The 18990-nt window shown below is 48.3% G+C and overlaps 1 protein-coding gene across 10 annotated transcripts in view; it reads right to left on the reverse strand.

Moving 5' to 3' along the window:
* Positions 1-10853, reverse strand: part of Iqcf3 (IQ motif containing F3) — a 34808-nt gene extending 23955 nt beyond the window's left edge. For 3 of the 10 annotated variants that reach the window (XR_015626906.1, XM_087563403.1, XM_087563404.1), the window contains exons 1-8: positions 10746-10853; positions 10108-10179; positions 7278-7415; positions 6752-6808; positions 4506-4601; positions 3980-4036; positions 3176-3354; positions 81-128 (exon numbers count right to left, since the gene is read on the reverse strand). Coding sequence is in view for 8 of the 10 variants with exons in the window: in XM_087563403.1 (XP_087419529.1) it covers positions 81-128; positions 3176-3354; positions 3980-4036; positions 4506-4601; positions 6752-6808; positions 7278-7415; positions 10108-10179; positions 10746-10748 (650 nt within the window). In the remaining 2 variants the exon portion in view is untranslated. 10 annotated transcript variants of the gene reach the window in all.
* Positions 10854-18990: the final 8137 nt, after the last annotated feature.

Below are 18990 nucleotides of genomic sequence, written 5' to 3' on the forward strand. Positions count from 1 at the left end.
GGTGCCACCTCCATTTCTACAAACACGGAGGCCAAGGGTCAGGGGCATCTGGGTCATTTATGGCCCTGGGTTGCACCTACCTTTGGTTGGGTCGTTTTCTTCTGCTGATGGACTTCAGGTTTAGGTTTCTGCAATTAAAATGGGGGCGGTGGAGGAGAGGTTATAAGTAGAAGCCAACAGCCATGCACACATCCCTCAATCTCAGCTCCCCAGTCCCCGCTACAGCAGCTCGGGATCTCCCTCTGCCAAGTAGTATCCCCCCAACCTGAGGTCAGCGAATCTGATAAGTCTTACAACAAACAGGGAACCCATGGCAAAGAACAGGAGCTCAGGTGATCATTCCCCTTTGGTTGCTGCTCATCTAACTCCAGCAGGCCCAGGATGGCTGATGGGGGAGATGGCCATGATGTCATAAGGCCAACTGTGACCCATGGGCTAGATTGCCTTCTCTGAAGGAAAGGCATCTGTTTCTAGCCAGGGATGGACTAGAGTCCTTAGAGTGTGAGTTGTCCTGCTCTAAGGATGAATTATGGTTTGGCTCTATGGGGCACATTCTGTCATTGGCCTTTGAGGGCAGTAGTTCACAGGACAAAAAGGTACATGTGCACCTCACGTCCAATTCTCTGTCTTTCCCTTGGGACGGGGGAAATCCTTTAAATGGATTCAGAATGTGTGGGAAGAGTATCTTACCCAACTCTTTATTGCTGTGGCAAAATAGCTGGAGAATTTTAAAGGGGGAGGAAAGATTTCTTTTTTTTTTTTTAATTCTCAATGATGTATTTTATGCCTGTGAGTGTTTTGCCTGATGCCTATGGGGGTGAGAAGGAGGCATTGGATCCTCTAGAACTGGAGTTACACATGTCTGTGAAGTCCAGTGTTGGTGCTAGGAATCAAACTTGGGTCCTCTGCAAGAGCAATAAGTAAGTACTCCTAACTGTTGAGTCATGTGCTGGCTAGTTTAATGTCAACTGGACACAAGCTACAGTCACTGGACAGGAGGGAGTCTCAGTTGAGAAAACACCTCCATAAGATTAAACTGAGCCAGAAGTAGGGTGGGAGGGATGTGGTAAAGGAATTAGGGTGGTGGCTTCATGAGTGAGTTCTAGGACATCCGGGGCTACACACAGTGAAACCCTGCTTTGAAAAACAAAACAAAACAAACGGGGGCTGGAGAGATGGCTCAGCGGTTAAGAGCACTGACTGCTCTTCCAGAGGTCCTGAGTTCAATTCCCAGCAACCACATGGTGGCTCTCGACCATCTGTAATGGGATCCGACGCCCTCTTCTGGAGTGTCTGAATATTGCTACAGTGTACTCATATAAATAAAATAAACAAATCTTAAACAACAAACAAAAAGATTGGGTTGTAAGGCACTTTCTTTTTTTTTTAAGATTTATTTATTTATTATATATAAGTACACTGTAGCTGTCTTCAGACACATCATAAGAGGGCATCGGATCTCTTTACAGATGGTTGTGAGCCACCATGTGGTTGCTGGGAATTGAACTCATGACCTCTGGAAGAGCAGTCAGGTGCTCTTAACCGCTGAGCCATCTCTCCAGCCCGTAAGGCACTTTCTTAATTAGTGATTGTTATGGGAGGGCCCAGTCCATTGTGGGCATGGCCACCCCTGGGCTAGCGGTCCAGGATTCTATAAGAAAGCAGACTGAGCAAGCCGTGTAGAGCAAGCTAGGAAGCAGCATTCCTCCATGGCCTCTGCATCCAGCCTCGTGAAGTGACCAAAACTACTGGAGTCTGGAACTTTCCATCTATAAGCCACTCTAAGAAGTCTATATGCATAGATTCATTCTGTTGGGTTCTATTCCTCTAGAGAAGTCTGATTAGTACAGTACCCGACTCAAAAATTAAAACAAAACCAGAAAATTTAAAAACTCACCATACATACCCATGGTCTATGGGAAATTTCTAGGCCCTAGTCAAGCCTCGGCATCTCATGGAAAGGCCTGTGTCTTTCATGCAAGGGGAAGCCTGCATCTTGTCCGTGTTAGTTTCCTTCAGGTCTAGCTAAATCTACCCTCTCCTATCCACAACACTTTCGGTATAACATTTATACACTGAAATCAAAGTTCTCTCCTGTCCAAGGATAGCAAGAAGGTGCAAAGACGGGGCCAGACCAAACAAGGCTGATTGGACTAGGGGGAAGGAGCTAAATGCAGAAGGGGCTGGAAGATGGGCTCCTCCATATTGCACAGCTTAGGGGATGTGGTGGCTTGTATATGCTCAGCCCAGGAGTGGCAGGATTAGAAGATGTGACCTTGTTGGAGTAAGCGTGTCACAGTGGATATGGGCTTTCAGACCCTTATCCTAGCTGCCTGGAAGCCAGTATCTGCTAGTAGCCTTCAGATGAAGATGTAGAACTCTCAGCTCCTCCAGCACCATGCCTGTCTGGATGCTGCCATGTTCCCGCATTGATGATATTGAACTGAACCTCTGAACCTGTAAGCCAGCCCCAATGAAATGTTGTCCTTTATAATAAGAGTTGCCTTGGTCATGGTGTCTGTTCACAGCAGTAAAACCCTAACTAAGATAGGGGACATCATTTAAATGGACATCAGTCATGGTCTCTGGAGTTGGTCACATGACACCTGAACCCTACACCACCAATATTCCAACCAACATTGCTAATCAGTCATAAATCCTGGTCATTTAAACTCGAGGCCCTTACGTCGTTCTCTGTCCCCAGGGAGTGTAGACACTCTCTCCTGAGCAAACTTGTGCTTTAAATCAAGAGACATTTTCCTGATCCATTATTGAAACTGAGACATCCAGCAGCTTGCCTTATAGAGACCCAAGAGACACCAATTAGGAGCAACCCTGAAAGGTATGCAGTCTGATATCCTACCGATTTGTGATTGGAAAAAGATACCAACTTGAAGTTTTAGCTTGTTCCATAGAAGCCCTGGAGCGTGTTACGATTTTTACAAATGTAGTTACAATTCCTGGACTGTTGCAGTTTACGATCAGCATTGCACAAATGGAGGTAACGCTTACGGGAGAGCCACATTTTTTTTTTGGTTCTTTTTTTCGGAGCAGGGGACCGAACCCAGGGCTTTGCGCTTCCTAGGCAAGCGCTCTACCACTGAGCTAAATCCCCAGCCCCGAGAGCCACATTCACACCCAGGGCTGCAGCTTCACCTCAGCAGCATATACTCACCTCAGTCTGCAGCGCATCACGTCATGCAACTTCCTCCCCTGCAACCTGCTCTTTGTCTCCTTCCACCAGGACTGAATGGTCCAAGCGCTGAGGATTGCAAGCAGCAGGGTTCGGCGTACCAGCGTACCTCGCCACCAGGCCTGGATCTTCACGCCGGCCAACTCTGCGTTAGCAGGCAGCTGTTGTATTTTAAAGAGATGTGGTGTGGAAAAGAAAGGACACTCATGGGGGAGAAAGGACACTCGGTCCTCAGACACCCCAGTCCCAGAATGCTCTAGAAAACCGTGAAAGTTCTCAGAGATCAGGGGAGTGCATTTGGCATTATCTCCCATCTTTCCTTCTCGGTTTTTTGAGACACGAGTTTCTCTGTGTAGCCCTGACCACCTGGCTTTCCATGGAGCTGGGTTGGCCAGTTTAGGACAATAGTTCTAAGCTCTACAAAACCCTCTTGGGTCTGACAACCCAGGGCCCCCTTGACCTTCAGACCTCCCTCCTTTTGGCCTTAATCTACAACCTGCCCCTCCCTCTGTTGGGCCCTAATGTTTCCTTCCCCTATAGTCCGTGGTATTTCTCTTGTAATTTTCACACACCACACACACACACACACACACACACACACACACACACACACACACACCACACTCTCTTATAATTTTGGATATGCATGCTTCCATAATCAGAGTCAAAAAGCAAAACAATTAGGTCATACATGGAGTATAAATTCCCTGAACATCCTATGAATAGAAGGATGAATCAAGACACATGTAGATCAGAGGTCCACAGAAGTTTTACCATCTCAGTTACCTCCTGTATGGCTCTATCTGCCTCTTTAATTCCAGTTTTCTCATCTTGGATTTGCTTCTGTAATCAGAGTCAAAGGGCAAAGTAATTAGATTGCTCTGTGTTCAAGTCAGTGCAGATTCTAATGTGTATATGGCCCCGTTTGGCCCTTCATTCCCTAAACACACTCCATCCCCCAGCTTCACATAATCCGTATTTCCACTCTTGGACCACGCCCAGCCCCATCTTTGTAGCTCAGCCACCTGCCTCTCTAAGGCTAACAGGCAAGTGGGTAAGACAGTCAAGGCTAAGCAAGCCATATCCATAGCAGCATCGGACAGGGTGACCGCCCCAGTAAGCTTGGGTCGTCTGGGTTTCTGATGGTTGTTCAGAGTGATGGTTTGACTCAGACCTTCCACTCACACATGTGTCAAGCTTGGAGCATAAATTCCCTGAGTATCCTATTGTTTGGGCCACAGAAAGAGCCATCAGCCTGGGTGACATAGATCAAGACCTACACAGATCAGAAGTCCATCCCAACACCACCTACCTCTGCCTGGGGGACGAGTTTCACTTTTACCGACTCACTCCTCTTAAGTATGGCTCCATCTGCCCCTTCAGCTTCAGTTTCATCATCTTGGGTTTGCTTTTATAATCAGAGCCAAAAGGGAAAGGAATTAGATTGTTCTGTGTTCAAGCCCATGAGGATTCTAATATGCACACTGTGGTTTGCCTGGCCAGCAAGCCTAACTAACACAGGCCTTGTATCCTGACCACTAGCAGAAACCTACTTCCCCCTGCATACAACTTGTTTGCCCATTGACTGACTTCAGTCTGACTTTTTCTCAGGTGCCTGTGGCAAACCCCTTCGTCAACAGTGGAAGCCACCTAAACACTGCGCTGTTCCCTACAACCCCTGCTCTGCGATCTTTGCTTCCTGTCTCAGGAGCACACACTTACCCAACTTTGGAACCTCTGGATCTTCTGTTCTGTGGGATGGGTAGGCTGTGGTGTCACCAGTTACCTGGGTCCTGTGTTAGCAGTGTCTTGGTAAGGGTGTGACACCAGACCTTGCTATACCTCCTTGAGTGTGATGGTTTGAATATGCTTGGCCCAGGGAATGGTACTATTAGGTATGGCCTTGTTAGAGTAAGTGTGTCATTCCACAATGTGGGCTTTAAGACCCTCATCCTAGCACCCTGGAAACCAGTCTTCTCCTGTTTGCCTTTGGAAACAAGATGTAGGACTCTCAGCTTCATGCACCATGCCTGCCTGGACATTGCTATACTCCCACCTTGATGATAATGGACTGAATCTCTGACCCTGTAAGCCAGCCCTGATTAAATAATGTCCTTATGAGAGTTGCCTTGGTCATGGTGTCTGTTCACAGCAGTAAAACCCTAAGGCGGAAGTTGGTACCAGGGACTGGGGTATTGCTGTGATAGACCTGACCATGCCTTCGTTTGAAAGAATTTGGATTTTGGACTTTAGATTTAGAAAGCAGTGGAATACTTTAAGAGGGGCTTGATGGACCATTCTAGTAAGAATTTGGAAGACTTTGTTGCTGAGAGTGAATTAAACTGTGCAGACCGGGACCAAAGTTTTCAGTGGAGAAGAATTTCAGTATGTGGAGTAGAGACTGTCTTTTTGGTATTTTGGTGAAGAATATGGCTGCCTTTTGCCGTTGTTCAAAGAGTCTGCCTGAAGCTAAGGTGAAGAGATTTAGATTAATTGCTTTGAAAGAGGAAGTCTCAAAACGACCTGGTATAAATTCTGTTGTGTGATTACTAAAGTTTACTCTTATGAAGAGTGTTTTAATGAAAAGGAGCAAGCTGAGAAAGAAAAAAAATACAAAGTATATGGTTTAAGGTGATACTGGTTAGCTGGAGCTGAGAAATTAGTGATGATTAAGAAGAGACCAGCACCGGGCTGGAGAGATGGCTCAGTGGTTAAGAGCACTGACTGCTCTTCCAGAGGTTCTGAGTTCAATTCCCAGCGACCACATGGTGGCTCACAGAACACCTGTAATGAGATCAGATGCCCTCTTCTGGTGTGTCTGAAGACAGCTACAGAATTACATAATAAATAAATAAATAAATAAATAAATAAATAAATAAATAAATAAATATTAAAAAAAAAAGAAGAGACCAGCACCACTGAGGTAAAATCTGGGGAGTGATTTCTGAGAGCAGAAAGAAGCCATGTTCCAGAGACAGCCCCCTCGTGCTGCAGCTGGATTTTTGGTAATGTGTAAGAGTCACCCAGGTGGTACTGGTTTTGAAGGCGTGAAGGGGTCATGGAGAGCAGCCGAGGCTGGGCACTGTTGAGAGGTCAGGGAAGGCCATTGGTGAAGATGTAGCCTCAGGTGCAGTTGTTGGCCCAGGACTGAAGGAGTCATGCAAAGAAGTTGAGGCTTGACACATGAAGAGAGCCTGTGAGAGGCTATTGATGAAGCCTCATTGCAGCAGAAGACCCCAGCATATTAGAGATGCAAGTACCATGGGATGACCACCAAGAACAGCAGCAGCAGTGGAGGGAAGTCAACCAGAGCCTAGAGTGCTACAGAGGGCAGAGCTGGAGAAGTGACACGAGCCCTTTGGAGGAGTCCAGAAAACCATGTGTGGATCCTAGACATTGGAAGAAGAAGCTGTAATGTTGATTCAGACCTTCCACTCACACATGTGTCATGCTTGGAGCATAAATTCCCTGAACATCCTATGATATGGGCCATAATAGAAGGATGAATCAAGACACATGTAGATCAGAGGTCCACAGAAGTTTTACCATCTCAGTTACCTCCTGTATGGCTCTATCTGCCTCTTTAATTCCAGTTTTCTCATCTTGGATTTGCTTCTGTAATCAGAGTCAAAGGGCAAAGTAATTAGATTGCTCTGTGTTCAAGTCAGTGCAGATTCTAATGTGTATATGGCCCCGTTTGGCCCTTCATTCCCTAAACACACTCCATCCCCCAGCTTCACATAATCCGTATTTCCACTCTTGGACCACGCCCAGCCCCATCTTTGTAGCTCAGCCACCTGCCTCTCTAAGGCTAACAGGCAAGTGGGTAAGACAGTCAAGGCTAAGCAAGCCATATCCATAGCAGCATCGGACAGGGTGACCGCCCCAGTAAGCTTGGGTCGTCTGGGTTTCTGATGGTTGTTCAGAGTGATGGTTTGACTCAGACCTTCCACTCACACATGTGTCAAGCTTGGAGCATAAATTCCCTGAGTATCCTATTGTTTGGGCCACAGAAAGAGCCATCAGCCTGGGTGACATAGATCAAGACCTACACAGATCAGAAGTCCATCCCAACACCACCTACCTCTGCCTGGGGGACGAGTTTCACTTTTACCGACTCAGTCCTCTCAAGTATGGCTCCATCTGCCCCTTCAGCTTCGGCTTCAGTTTCAGTTTCAGTTTCAGTTTCAGTTTCAGTTGTGTCTTCATCTTGGGTTTGTTCCTATAATCAGAGCCAAAGGGCAAAGGAATTAGATTGTTCTGTGGATTGTCCATGAGGACTCACACACAGTGCTTTGCCTTGTCACATTTACCTTCTATGTTTTTGGGATTCCATATCCTTGTTGCCTATGAATTGTGCCCTCTCACCTTTTTAAAGGTGCGATAGACATTTTCGAAATGATACATTTATGTTCTGATATTCCTATGTGTGTGTCAGAGGGTGAGGAGGTAAGGGCATGGGCTCAGCATTCGGATGTTGGGCATTCTGGTTTTGTTGTTTCTGGATGTTTCTGTTTCCTTTGACAAGAGACCCTTTAAGACAGTGACTGGAGATTGTCTTGTGCAGATAGCTTGTGTCTTATTTGTTTCCTTCATTAAAAAAAAATCTAGAGCTGGAGAGATAGCCCAGTGGTTGAGAGCACTGACTGCTCTTCCAGAGGTTCTGAGTTCAATTCCCAGCAACCACATGGTGGCTCACAACCATCTGTGATGGGATCCGATGCCGTCTTCTGCTGTGTCTGAAGACAGCTACAGTGTGCTCATATAAATACATTTTTTTAAAAAATCTGAAAGTGTATTTCTCTTCATCTCTCTCATTTTAACTCCCTTTCCCCCTTGAACTGCAAATCAATAGGCTGGGCAGTAAACACAGCTCTAACAAAGCCAGTGAGGATGTAAAGTCCAGTGGAGAAGGCTTTGGCATAGGATGGTGTGGGTGGTCTACAGGGAGTCAGAACATGATATAAGCCGGATCACAGAGAGGTTGATGCTTTCTGTGCTCAGGGTGGATGAAAGGGACATTTGCATGGCTCAACAGGCCAATGAGGAGGCAGGAGCCTCATCCCATTGAGGGTCGACTGTGTTCTGGTGAAGAAGCTGCCTGCGACACGCTGGGGCCGGAGTAGATGATGAACATCAACGAGGAAGATGGCAGGGCAGACGGGATGGAGCAGGGCAGGTATCCACAGAGAGGGACACCTGATGTGGGGTGTCAGAGCTTCAGCAGGCGGGGGAGTGGATCAGATAGCTGTGGCAGTGGGCAGGTGGCCCTGTGAGGTGAGTGGGAGCAACCACACAGACATTGCTATGGGTAGTCATCAAGAATTGTCTTGTCTTCTCTTTCAACGCTTAATTTCTCAAAGTTCGTGTTTGTTGTAGCTCAGCCACCTGCCTCTCTAAGGCTAACAGGCAAGTGGGTAAGGCAATGGGAGCGAGGTGTGAAGGGTCACCTGTTTTAAAGACTGGCACATGTTGTGAAACTCTGGTCTAAGCTTCAAACCCAGATACAGGCAACAGGCAGGCTGGAGGCATCGAGGATGAGAAGCTGGTGTGTGTGTGTGTGTGTGTGTGTGTGTGTGTGTGTGTGTGTTGTGTGTGTGTTGTGTGTGTGTGTTGTGTGTGTGTGTGTTGTGTGTGTGTTGTGTGTGTGTGTTGTGTGTGTGTGTTGTGTGTGTGTGTGTTGTGTGTGTGTGTGTGTGCGCGCGTGCGCGCGCGCGCGCGCCTTGTCAGCTGATTTTGGAAGTGCTTAGGTAGAAGGGGACTATACCCACTGTAAAAAATTGAGTACCAAGGGGCAGGCATTGTGTCAAAAAGTGAGGTCTGCACTATCCTGTACTTGTCTTTTTTGTGGTAGGAAGCAACTAATATGGATCCCCAGTATGTTTGTCATATCTAACAACCACCCCTTTTCCTGGTGCTTCTGAGGACATGGGGGAGGGGGGTGGGCTTCTACCTGTACCTTTTTGTCTTGCCCATGGCTATGGGCCACATTGGCTCACCCTCTGACCCACTATTACACGGGATTATACTTGCCACATAGACTTCCCTGAGGGAACTCTGGGGGGACACCTCCTTCTGTGTGTAGGAGCAAAGGGTCATTACAGGGAAGAAACTTGGAATCTATGGCTTGGAATCTATCCTGAGCCCAGGATGCTGCTCACACAGGGTCCTAGACATCCAGCGTCTCCCTCACTTCATGTCTATTACTGTCTACACAGTGTCCTAGACAACCAATGCTAGCATTTCTTCTAGGCTCCGCCCCACAGTTACCTGGCAACAGCCAGATATGTCTGACTTAACTATAAAAGGGGTTGCTTGCCCTCTCCTCTGTCTCTTGCTCTTCTTCTCCTCCTTCTCTGTCCCTTCTCTCTCCATTCCCCTCCTCTCTCTCTGTCCACGTGCTCATGCCTGGCCTCTACTCCTCTCCTCTTTCTCCCTCTCTCCCTCTCTCTTTCTCCCTCTCCCTCTTCCTCCCCCCCACCTCTGCCTTTCTCTGTCTCTACCCCCTCAACTCCCCTCCCTATGCCTTAAATAAACTCTATTCTATACTATACTGTCATGTAGCTAGTACCTCAAGGGGAAGGGATGCCTCAGCCTGGGCCCTCAGAGGCACCCCGCCCTGCATGCCGTGCCTCGCCTCCACCAAACATTCCCCTTCCTCTTTATTCTTTTCATAAAGCATGCCACCCAGGCTCTCCCTCACCTCATGCCTATTAATGTCTACTTCCGCCTTTCAAATCACTCCATAACCTCTGGGGCTCATACCCACCCATCTACCTCCCCGTTTCTCACCACTCCGGGGTTTATGTTCAGTGTGCTCTGTGCACTGTTTGCACGGGAAGGGATTTAGGAGACAGAGCAATGGGGAGAGGGACTGTGAGATCATGGGATTGTCTCCAGTTTTTCTCGCCTACCTCCAGTTGCGTTTCATCCTTTCCGTTTTCTGCTGCTTCTGGTGTTTCCACTTTCTGATCTTGATCAAGTTCCTACGATCAGAATTGGGTTGGTAACCGTGGTTTTTCGAATAAGAACAGCACCACCCACCCCCAACCCCACAGCCTCATGGATTTGAATGTTTGGTCCCCAGGGAGTGGCACTATTTGAGAAGATTAGGAGGTGTGGCCTTGTTGGAGGAAGTGTGTCACTAGGGGTGGACTTTGAGGTTTCAAAAAGCCCATTCTAAACCCCAGAATCTGTCTCTCCCTGCTGTCCGTCCATCCATACATAGAACTCTGAGCTGCTTCTCCAGGGCTAGGTCTTGCCTGTGTGCCACCAAAATGGGCTAGACCCCAGAAACCGTAAACGAGCCTCCATTGCACGCTTTCTCTTATGAGAGTTGCTGTGACCGTGGTATTTCTTGGTGGCCACAGAATAGTGTTGGTGACAGTTGTGTCAAAGGTGAGACTAGTTTCTCTGGGTTGTGTCTAATGTCTAGATCCATATTCTGTTCCTGAATCCTATGGAGTCATCTAGGGCTTTGTTCTTTCGAGGAGGAGTCTTTATTCCCGGGGGCGGGTGAGGCTGGCAAAGGTCTTACCCAACCCCAACTGACCATGGCGAGAGGGCCCCAGCTTTAGATGTTCATTCCTCTCTTGGTGTTGCTCCTTTAGTTTCATCGGGGTAGGGGAGGTGCTAAAGGAGGGGGTGGCTATGATGTCACAAAGATGCCTGTGACTCACGGGCCACATCATCTTCCACTAGCTCAAAGATGCTTGGTGGAGAGAAATCCCTTGACCAGGGATGGATCAGGGATGTCGGGACGTGTGAGTTTTTAATGACCTCAGTGACGACTGCTGTTCTGACTCACGCCAGGGCCCGTCTTGCATTCGCCATTGAGAATACTTGATGTTGTCACAGGAAAGGAGGGACACGGTCCTTCCTACCCTCCTGACTCAGGCTGGCTTTCCCTATCCTCTCTGCATGCCTTCCGAGGTGTCCGTCTCTCAGTACTGCCTCGCAGCCCTCTGGAGTGTTTTCCGCTGACCAGGACCGGCAGTCGCTCTTCTCTGGTACTTTCCCAGCATCCCATGGCCCTTCAGCCTCACTCTGCCTTCTTTTATCTTCTATCAGTTTCTGCTTTGCTCTGCCTCCCTCATGAGCCGCTGTCTGTAGCTGTTCAGGTGCAGCTTGATCCTAACCGCCACGGTCATGGCTGCCATCACGGGGGAAGAGGCAGTTTTTCCGCTACTGATGCCGCTGGGTGCCACAGTCATGTAGTGTGGCACCTGTCATAGCCATTGCTGCCGCTATCAGACTGCTCTAGCTCTGCTCCCTCTTCCTTACCATTTCTCCATGGCTGCTGGCTGCTGTCACTGATGCTCCTATCACGGCAGCGGCTGTTGTGGCTGATGCTACAACATTCATGGCAGCCGACCTCCAAGGACACTCCCTTGGCTGCACTGTTAGCACTGTCCTGGCTCTACTGTGCCAGAGCTTATCCTGTAATCACCGCTGTGGGACAGCAGTTCAGTTCACTCTATCATGGATGGTGTGTATATGTGTGTGTGTGTGTGTGTGTGTGTGTGTGTGTGTGTGTGTGTAAAGGGGACAGCCCAGGAAGTTCATAAAGCAATCCAAATCTGCCCATATAGCTGCGCTCCGTGCAAGCGAAGGACTATATTTACACAATTTTACACTTCTATTTGCTCCTTCGGACCAATCAGAGCAGTCACTGTGAGGCTACTATAGGGTGTGCTCCCTCTCGGGTCTGGGTGGAAAAGTTGCAGGTCCCTTAGAGTTCACCAAGTTTTGTGGCAACAAACCACTTCAGAGCAGACTGAACCCGTTTGCCTTTAGGACTTGGGGCTGTGCCTGGAGTAGCAAGCAGCTTTGGTGGTTAGGTAGCTTCCTCAAAGGGTCAATGGAATATTGAAAACAGCCAACAAGTGGGCTTAAGGGTAGTTCGATTGTCTGCCTGGCTGAGAGTTCTTTGTTCAAGGTAGCCAGGGCATTAGGGATGTGTTAAAATGCTGTCAATTAGGAAACCAAATTGCCCCTCCCATCCAACGTCTTAGCTTATTTATAGGAAATAGACATCAGGAAGTTTAAAGGACTTTTAAATTTGAAAAAAATTTAAATTAAAATATAATTACACAATTTTCCCTTCCCTTTGCTTCTTCCAATCCCTCTCTTATCCCTCCCTTTCAAACCTCTCTCATGTTGCCCTGTACCCCCTTCTGGTACAAGCTGGCCCATTCTGTCCTTGGTCTGTGTTATGGTACTGTCCCTCATAGGCTGTAGGCCGTAGGTCATTTTTAAGGCTAGGTTCTCAGGCTGCAGCACTCCAATGGGAGGTGCTAGAACTTTGGCTGGTGGGGTCTACCTCAGACAAATGGGTCACTGGGCAGGCTCTGGAGTTATATTTGGTCCTGGCCTGTTCCTATTTTTGTTTCCTAGAGCTTTGAGATAAGCATTTCCGGCTCCCCATACCCGCCGTAAAGTGCCACCTCACTGTAGGCCTAGAACGAGTCCTGCGACAGTGAACTGAAACCTCCAAAATCACCCAAACTGTGAGCCAAAAATCTTTCCTCCTTCCCACTGGGTGTCACAGGTGTCTGCTATAAGAACAACAAAGCCAAGCGACAGTTGCTTAGTCTCCAGCCCAGGCCTGTCAACAAGAAAGACTTCTTGAATCCCAGCCCTCTGTTGGAGAAGTTTTGCTAAGCCCCTGCCCCAGACTGCCATCTGTCTTTGTGCCTTTCCACGGTTGTCTATTAGTCAACATCGATTGTCTGGTAGACAGCACTGATTTTATGTTGAGGCTTGTTGACATCTAATTTTAGTCTATGCGGTTAGCATCATGAACACAGCTGCTCACACTGCCTCAGTGATTCTGAGCAAACTATGAAAACCACCGGAGACCCCTGCCCAATCTTCTCCTGCGTGTTTCGCCACCACCCGGTCTCTTTTAACTATGCTTCTCACCCCCATACACCTCACTAGCACGCTGTATTGAAAATCGTAGTTTCCATTTTTAAATGCTCTCCGTTGAGTTCTTTCTGTGTGGATGAAGACTTAGTCTACCCCTCTGTAAGTGTGGATATAGCACCCCTTCCTGTAATAAATCAGTAGTGCATCCTTGTGGCTATGCACACCGCTCTCCACTCAGGAACAGTGCCTCACAAGTGCACAGCCTTTCCAGAACTTTCCCTTTGTTTGCTTGAAGCTAGCGATTGCCTTGCCTTTCCTAGTTCACCCTCAGACTTTTCCCAAATGAGGGTAAATTGAAGGTCGTCTTTCTCTCCCTTCCTTTCTCCCTCCCTTTTCCTCATTTGCATCAGCTACTCTCCTGCCGGCATCCTCCTCGTGCTTCCTGCTCTCTAGGCGGACACCCCTGTGTACTGGATCCTTGGTGTGGCAGGTTTTTGTCAGTTTTTCTGGAGCTGGATTTACAGTGCTCGAGAACCATCGGATATGGATGCTGGGAATTGAACTGGGGTCATCTGAAAGATGTTTTTTCCAAATGCTGAGCCATCTCTCCAGACCCAAGCATGTAGTTTTCAACGTGTTTTCTCATCCACTCTTACGTGCTTTCTGTAAGATTCTGGTGTAGCTTTTGCTCAGAGATCTTCCTGAGTGACAGGAGGGCCATGCTACACACTAGGCCTCTGTTTCTTGGACATAGCCTTTATTTCGGCAGAACATACCCTATGACAGTTCCCAGGATGGAATGCATGTCTGAAAACCACTACTACACCTACAATTCTGACTGGTAATTTTTACTATGCCTGCCTTTCATCCCAGCATTAGAGAGGCAGGCAGGACTCTGTGGGTTCAAGGCCAACCTGGTCTACATATTGAGTTTCAGGGCAGCCAGGGCTATGTAGTGAGACCCTGTCTTGGGGACACAAGGAGGACATTCTAAAGGCTCCACTAGAAAACACATTTGCAGTCAAGTCCCATGTGTCCCCTCCTACTCACCCTGATGTCCCTTCTATTTCCAACTCATCCCTCTTCTTACATATTTGTCTGGTTTTTGTTTTTTTGGGGGGAGATTGTTTGTTTAATTATGGCTAGTCACAGGTACATAGGCATTTACCAGCTAAAACTTATCAGAGGCTACAGCTCTGAGGGGGTGAGGGCTAAGGAGCCTCTCCTCTCTCCTCGATGATGCGTTGATGGTCTTGTGCAGGTAATCACTGTGGCTGAGAGGTCAAGAGAGCATATAGGTGGGAGTGGCAGGGAGGCAGGGAGGCAGGGAGGAAGGGAGGCAGGGAGGCAGGGAGGCAGAGAGGCAGAGAGGCTGAGAGGCTGAGAGGCAGAGAGGCTGAGAGGCTGAGAGGCTGAGAGGCTGAGAGGCTGAGAGGCTGAGAGGCAGAGGCAGAGGCAGGTAGATTCTAAGCAAACCAAGGCAGTACAGCAAAACCCCATCTCAAAGCACCAAGAGAAAGAATAGAGGTAGTAAAAATAACCTTTATTATGTTAAGAAATATTCTCACTGTTCCTGGTGTCTTCAGGATAACTTCTGAATAATAGACAGTAGAGTTTTATTAAATGCTTTTCTGCATCTACTGAGGCGATCATTTGGCTTTTTTGTTTACCTTGAATCCATTTACATGAGATTACATTTACTGATATACGCATGTAGAACTATCCCTATTTTTTTTTTTTTTTTTTGGTTCTTTTTTTCGGAGCTGGGGACCAAACCCAGGGCCTTGTGCTTCCTAGGCAAGCACTCTACCACTGAGCTAAATCCCCAACCCCAAGAGGTGAGAGAAGGAGAAAGAGACAGAAAGGGAGGGAGAGAGAGAGAGAGAGAGGAAGGGAGGGAGGGAGGGAGCAGCTTTTTACTGCTTTTTTCTTTTTTTTTTCTTTTCTTTTTTTTCCGGAGCTGGGGACCGAACCCAGGGCCTTGCACTTGCTAGGCAAGCGCTCTACCTCTGAGCTAAATCCCCAACCCCCCTATTTTTTTTTTAAAGAATGAAGTGATCACAGTAAATTGCTTTTGCTTTTTTGCTTTGATGTGCTTTTGAGTTTGGTTTGCAAGTATTTTATTGAGAAAGTTTTCATCTACGTCCATCAGGGAGCTTGGCCTTTAATTTTGTCCCCTCTCACCATTTCTGTGTCTTTATCTGGTTTTATTCTTAGGGTAATATTGAGCTCATAAGAGCAGTGTGTCTTCAGTGAATTTCTTTATTTTAGCGAGGGAGAATCAGAAGAGGAAGGGGAAAGGAGAAGAAAACTGAAGGAAAGGGAGGAGAGAGAGATAGGTAGATGGATGGATGGATGGATGGATAGATTCAGATAATTCAGAGACAACTGTGTTTACTGGGTTGATTCTGGGGAATTTTTAGGTATGTTGAGGTGTAAGGGAAGTTAGTCCTAGGGAGTAGGGCTTGACCCATAGTGGAACCACAAATCCAGAGTCCTGGGAGAAAATCTTGAGTTATATATTCGTTCACTAAAGAATTACTGAGACTAGAAAAGTGCTTTCCCTGGCAGTGGGCCGAGAGACCCCTTGTTGTTGTTCTATCAGTCAGGGGCAGAGCCGACGGCAGTCCTCTGTTCATCTTAGCCTGACGCCTGGCTTGGTGGCTGAAGCTGCTTTATGCCTAGGACTCGTAAAAATCAAATCAAATAAAATCCAAACAGTGTGTCGAGGGAGGAGGAAGACAGAGACCACCATGCCACCCTCAGACCTGCTGTCAGTGAAGGGCACAGGAGGGCCATAGACACCCACTTGCAGCCACAACCCGCCATGCAGTGCGGGTGGAGGATGTCATTCAGGAGCCCACTAGCTTCATGACCAGCCTGCAGAGGGAGCCAGCGCCGTGTGCAAGTATATGGTGGTCAGGGAGAGAAAGAGACGTGGAACAGCTTGAGCGTTAGGAAGAGAGATGGAACTGGAGAACTCAAGGGTGGAGAGGAGTACCCTGTTGCGAGCGGCCAGCCCCATCACCTGGGGCCATGGTGAGGTCCTAGCCCAAGCAACCACTGAGGGCCATGTCTGAGTCTGTCGATACCATGTAGATGTCCGTGACTCATTATTAGAGACATGGGGAAGTTCCTGGTCAGGGCAGCTACAGTGGAATGCACAGATATCCAGGAGCTATGCAGAACTGGTCCCATCCCTCACTGGGTGCGGTGCTTTGAAGAGGTGGCCCCATCTCTCATTGGCAGTAGTGCTTGGGAGAGTGGGCGCGGCGGTGCATTTCCCTATGCAGCACAGTGGAGCTGGCTGGCCCTGGTGCCTGGGGTTGTGGGTGAGCTGGCCCGAGGGCATGAGTGTGGGAAAGCTGTCCCTGCCACTCCTCTCCCATGGGTTGGCACAGGCACAGAGGTGACACCCCTGCCCCTTGCCACCTTGGCAGTCAGGAAAGTTGCCCTTAGGGTCATGAGTGCGGGACAGCTAGCCCCGCCCCTCAGCAGCTGCTGAACTTGGGAGAGCAGGCCCTGTACCTCACTTGGGCAGCACAGTAGTGATAGCCCTGGTTGAGGGGGATTAAGGGTGTGGTCCCGCTATTCCTCTACTGTGAGATGGTGTGGGTTTGGGGGTGATGCCCTTCCTCTCCCCCTTGCCACCTACAGTAGCCTGGAGAGCCTGTCCCAGGGTCATAAGAGTGGGCCCTGCCCCCTCACTGGCTGTAGCGCTCCTGAGAAAGGGCCATGTACTTCACCTGGCACAGTGGAGCTGGTCCTGATGGTGCAGGCACAGGTATGACAGTCCTGAGGGTGTGTGAGTGGGAGAGCTGGCCTATCCCCTCACAGGCTGCAGTACTCGGGAGAGTGGGTCCCGCTCCTTGACTAAGCAACACAATAGAGCTGGCTCTGGTGGTGTGGAGGCGGGTGAGCCGGCTGAGAGGGCATGAGAGCAGGAGAGCGGGCCCTGCCTCCTGCCAGTGAAGGTACTGGATGGCCTAGCAGAAGCAGTGCCGGAGAGCTCCCCCTGGTGGTGTGGATAAGGGAGACTCAGCGTGCTTACCAGCTCCGCTACCGCTCAGTCCTAGATCCAGGGCTCTGGGTTAGCCCACCCCCAAATCTATATTGTTTGTGAAAGGTTGGGACGTGTGAAAGGGCCAGTCTTGCTGATCCAAAGCTGCAGGACCTCCACGACGCAGGGCAACAACGGAATAACCGGGAGGAGCCCCAGTGAGGATCCAAAATCGATGGTGTCACAGAAGCCAGAGATCTCGAACCAGACCAATGATTCACTGAAATGAACATTGCAAGATGGATGGCGGGGGGTGGGGGGGTATCGTGAGACACACTGTGACATACTGCAGCTTCCACGATGAGATTCTTTTTATGCTTTGATTTGTTTGTTTTGTGTGTTCATTTTGGTGAGAGGTTGCAAGGGTGAATGAAGGGTGGGTGAGAAGGAACAGGGAGGTGAGCAGGACTGGGTTGACGATGTGAAACTCACAAAAAATTAGTTTTTTTTAAAATACAACTTAATTAGAATTATTTTCAGGTGCTTGAATAAACAGTTGTTCAGATAGATATTTTACAAATGATCAGTATTCATAGAGGGACACTCAGAATCCTTAGCTGCTGAGCAAATGCAAATGAAAACCCACAATGAAGCACCACTCCAGGCCAACAGGAGGGCAATAATTTGAAAGAATGACATTTGTGGCTTTCTGTAATGGCCTCTGTCTGCTGCAAACAGACACATCTCTGATGAGGAGTGAGAGCAACATTTATCTGTGGATATAAGGAGAAGGTTTAGAGTGCGGTTAGCAATTACTCTGGTTAGTAAAGTGTAGTGGGTTTTCCTCTTAGAGCCATGCATTTAGTATTTTAATAACATTTAACAGTCCTCTTGGCAATGATCATTACCTGACCCAGCAGTACCAATCTAACTCTTTCACGAGGCTGATGGTACTGTAAACTGCTAACCACTCACAGTGACTTCGGTCGGGAGAGCCCAAATGCATGCCAGAGCGTGTGAAAGGTCCCTCACACTGGAGTATTATGAAGTTGTTAGGTAATGATGCGCTCGAAGGTACAAATGACCGCAGTGTACTGAGAGAGGCCACACAAGCGATGTATGGCCGTCACTGTTCACATGAAATAGAGTAAATCCTACAGGGACAGGATAACTCTTGAAGGGCACCAGAGGCTGGAGGAGCGGTTAAGGGAGGTAGACACTAAAAAGCTAGGGTGTTATGGAGTGTCATAAAAGTATTTTAGAACTTGATTTAGGTGGCAGTAGCTTAACAATGTGAACATGTTAGATGGTATTGCCTTAACAGCTACTCTTAAATGAGTGGTTTTCATTTTGTGTGCATGCATACGTGTGTGTGTGTGTGTGTGTGTGTGTGTGTGTGTGAGTGTGTGTGACAAGACTCACGATCAGCCCCTGAAGCAACAAGAAGGGGTGATCTACTCTTTGAAAAATCTGGGTGCAGAGCCCTGCTCTCCTGCAGCTGGATGTATCATGGGAGGTCTGCAGACAATGGGTTTATAACACTTCAGGTCTTGATGAGGACTTTGCATCCAAGATATCAGAGTCACCAGCTAGAGCCAAAAGACCGGGGGCAGAGAGAGCAACATAAACTGGGAAGACAGAGGAACCCCTCAAGGGAGTGCCTGTGCAGAGACAAAACTGAATAAAGAGAGCTCCCAGGAGAGAAAGCCCTCAGGGAACAGAAGCCAAGCTCCAAGTTCTGAATGGGAGCAAGGCTGACGTCTCTGGTCGAGATGCTTAATGGCTGGCAGAGTATCCAAGAGGACACTGGGAGAGTTTGAAGGATATGACTGGACTGTGTAGGGTTGTGGACTGTGGTGAGGGAGACCTGCCAAACTTGTCCTAAGTAGGTGGACAGACTTTAAGAGGATGAAGAAGAGTGTGGCAT

The sequence above is a fragment of the Rattus norvegicus genome, chromosome 8 (assembly GCF_021556685.1).
Source record: "Rattus norvegicus strain SHRSP/BbbUtx chromosome 8, alternate assembly SHRSP_T2T, whole genome shotgun sequence".
NCBI classification, from domain to species: domain Eukaryota; kingdom Metazoa; phylum Chordata; class Mammalia; order Rodentia; family Muridae; genus Rattus; species Rattus norvegicus.